General features: G+C 44.1%; 1 protein-coding gene across 1 annotated transcript in view; it reads right to left on the reverse strand.

The window, feature by feature from the left end:
* Positions 1–3,342, reverse strand: part of LOC101847424 — a 33,336-nt gene that overhangs the window by 5,295 nt on the left and 24,699 nt on the right. Inside the window, exons 11-12 of the mRNA XM_035969953.1 lie at positions 3,028–3,141; positions 941–1,260 (exon numbers count right to left, since the gene is read on the reverse strand). Coding sequence (XP_035825846.1) covers positions 941–1,260; positions 3,028–3,141 — 434 coding nt within the window. The remainder of the gene's footprint in view (positions 1–940; positions 1,261–3,027; positions 3,142–3,342) is intronic.

Genomic DNA, 3,342 nt, shown 5'->3' on the forward strand with positions numbered 1-3,342 from the left:
TGCTCATATCTAAATCAACCAACTCTGTCTATAGGGTTCATGGCCTAATGAAAATGGTGGGTTAGGGGTGTGTTTCTGTCCATACCAACCTCAAAAAACATATAATGTTCATGAACAGTGACAGCACACTATGACGTTTGGCCAGTAGGTTATGTTTGCGCGCCGTTTCGCCAGATGATGTTATGCTTCACTGCAGTCTGGGTAGAATCCCAAGCTAATAAGAATATTGCATATTCATACTCCACTTGAGGGTTTTTTATTTGCTCCCCCCCCCCCCCCCCACCCAACAAAAAATCATTTCCACCCAAAAACAGACGGACAAACAGGACAAACAAACAAACCAACCCCTACCCTTTACAGACAACATTACTGAGAGCAGTAATACTTATCCGTTTTTTCAAGCCTGGTACGTCCTGAACATTATAATATGAGTAACGTACAAGCAGAGTACAGGGCTGGAACACGTGCCATGTCGGCTTGGCACACATAGCATACCAGCGGGCGTGGAACTTGTAATGTGTAATGTGTAATGTGTAGAGTATGTTACTTACTTGTAACGTACAGGAGTGGAACACATTCCGACGTGAAGTATGCAACGAGTGGCCGTGGAGTGTGTAACATACCTCTAAGGTACGAGTACATTACTGAAATACATAGCGTATCTGGGTGAAGTATGTAACATGTTGAACAACTAACATACGTAACATGCCGGTGTAAAATACACGTATAAAGAGTGGTGCATTTAACGTACATGTAATGTAACGGCGTGCAGTATGTAAAGCGTGAAGCGTGTGACGTTAATGAATATTTAGTTAGTTTTAGTTTTTAGTAAGATTTTACGGCGCTCGCAACTGCATAAGGTCATGATATGAGCGCCAGTACATGCATGTATCGGCGTGTTGTATGTAAAGCGTGGGGCACGCAACGGATGTGAATGTACCAGCGTGGGGTATGTTACAGTTGGATCGTGTAACGTACATGTAACGTTTCTGTAACGTACCGGGGTGGAGCACCTTCGTTCCTTCACAGTGAAGGACAAGCCCGCCGGGCACTGGAAGACATAGACTGAACCATCCTCCGCGCACGCCACGTAGCTGGTTTTGGAGACTGGGTGGGCGTACACTCCTGGCCCGCTGCCTGGACACGGTATGTGGGTGGTGCTTGGAGTGGGCGTGGCCGGTGCAGTGGGCTTGATATGGGGACTGGACGTGTTCGGGAAAGGGGAGGTCTGGTTTTCGGGTAAAATGGTAGTGTCGCTGCCTGGGTTTGCCAAAATAGTAAAGGAGATAAAGAACACAAAAATAAGCTGAGTAGAGTATGGGAAGTAAGAATGAACAATATTGAGAACAGGAAGGAAGAGAAGAAACAAATGACAGAGACATTGTGAATAGAAAGAGGAAAAAGGTTACTGATGACGTTGCAAAGGGAGGAGGAAGTAAGAACAGAAATAGAATAGATGAAAATGAACGAAACAGGGAAGGTATAACCTGGAAGGCAGGAGTTGGGGAAAAGAGGGGAAGGTGGGAGGGAGTGAATGGATGAGAGGGAGGGGAAGAGAAAAGGGTGAGAGAGGAGGAGATTGGCAAATAGGAGAGAGGGAGAGAGGAGAGGGAAGGAAATGGTGAATGGATGGTGAGGTGGGGGAGGGAGGAGGTGAAAAGAGGAAGAGGGAGGGGAGAGAGGAGGTGGAGGGAGGAAGTCAATGAGGGAGGTCAATAGATGAAAGGGGAGCGGGGTTTGAGTAAAGAGGCGCACATTGACACAATAAAGGTCGTTTAGTGGATGGAAGAGGCAAGACATAAGCAACAGATGTAAAGAAGAGTAAGTAGAATCTGTCAGTGGTGCTCTCCAACCACATGCAAAGAGGAGGAGAGGAAAGGAGGAAGTGAATGGAAGAGGAGAAGGGAGATAGAAAAGAGGAGACAAGGGGAGGGTGAATAGAGGAGAGAGGAAGGAGGGAGGAGAGGGAAAGGAGGAAGTAAATGGGGAAGGTCAGTTGACAAGGGGAGAGGGGGAAACAGAAGGGGGAAGGAGCAGGTGAATGGAAGAGGAAGGGATAGAGGAGTGGGGATAAATAATGTGAATGGAAAAGATGAATGGAGGGTGAAGGAGGAAGGGGGAGGAGGAGGGGAAAGACCGGAATGGGGGTTGATAGCATTAGTAGGCCCAATTCTCCGCCCAACAGCAAGATCTATGTACTCTACAATCTATATTATTACCCCAGAAGGCCGGCTGATGACATTCTGGGTCAATCTCAACTTCCTGGGAAGCATATCGTGCATGACGGGTATCCATACCCACATGGGTTCGTGTAACGTGCCTCCCCCCAAAAAACAACAACAACAACCCCAAAACCCCCCCGGCTGGTTGTGGTAAATGTGTATTATGTAAAGTCGATGCAATCAGTGCATGCAACTTTTCAATATACACAATGCGTTTACGTTCAATTGTTTGTATGTATACCACTGTAAACCAAGTTTCTCATCAAATATCAATTAAATAGTTTTTATCAGGCATCATGGTGAAATCAGGCGCTCGTCAAATTAATGAAATCAAAGAAATTAGCAGTTGTTCTCGCTTTTTCGGCAATTTTTAAAATTAATGTTTCGTTCTTTGTCTTAACACATGTATGTTCATTCGAAAACACATTTCTGTGTACTTTTCAAAGTAAAACGACAAGCAAAAACACACTAAACGTAAATTTGCAGTTTCAAAGGATACCCAAGCTTTCAATGTCACGAAGCTTTGGAGACCATTTTTCGTTGCTAAATTGATCTCTAAAACAAGGCAACCCCGCCTACTGTATTCGCCAATATATTCACTTCTATTTAAGATAGTTCGGTAATTTTTTCATCAAAATTAAGATAAACGAAAAAATAAGTTTTAAGATGGTACCAATAACTCTATGAGTAAAAAAAAAAAACCCCACCAAAAAAAAAAAAAAAAAAAAAAACCGATTCCACCGCGTCGTGACACATTTTATTTTATATATGATTATTCTTTATCCACAAATTTGAAAGAACCTACTGGTCGTTGCAGTTGTATTCGCAGTCTTATTTCCGATGTTGAGCTGTCCCTTTATGATGGTGAGGATATCACAGGCGTTGGCTGTCCCATTTATCGCGCACAGTGGCACCAACGCTGAGGAGAGAAAGAGAGTATACAATCACCTTCTGTCGTTTGCGTAGTGGGTGTGCTGTAGTATTTATAAAAATATAAGACAGTGCCACCGCTATCAAAGATAGTAAATAACAAGATGGGCCACTCAGCCAAAAAAGTGTCCGCAGGAAGTATGCTCTTTGCTTCAGATGGCGCTGCAGTCTGTTTTGAAGCTCTCTTTCG

This window comes from Aplysia californica, unplaced genomic scaffold (genome assembly GCF_000002075.1).
Source record: "Aplysia californica isolate F4 #8 unplaced genomic scaffold, AplCal3.0 scaffold00201, whole genome shotgun sequence".
NCBI classification, from domain to species: Eukaryota; Metazoa; Mollusca; class Gastropoda; order Aplysiida; family Aplysiidae; genus Aplysia; species Aplysia californica.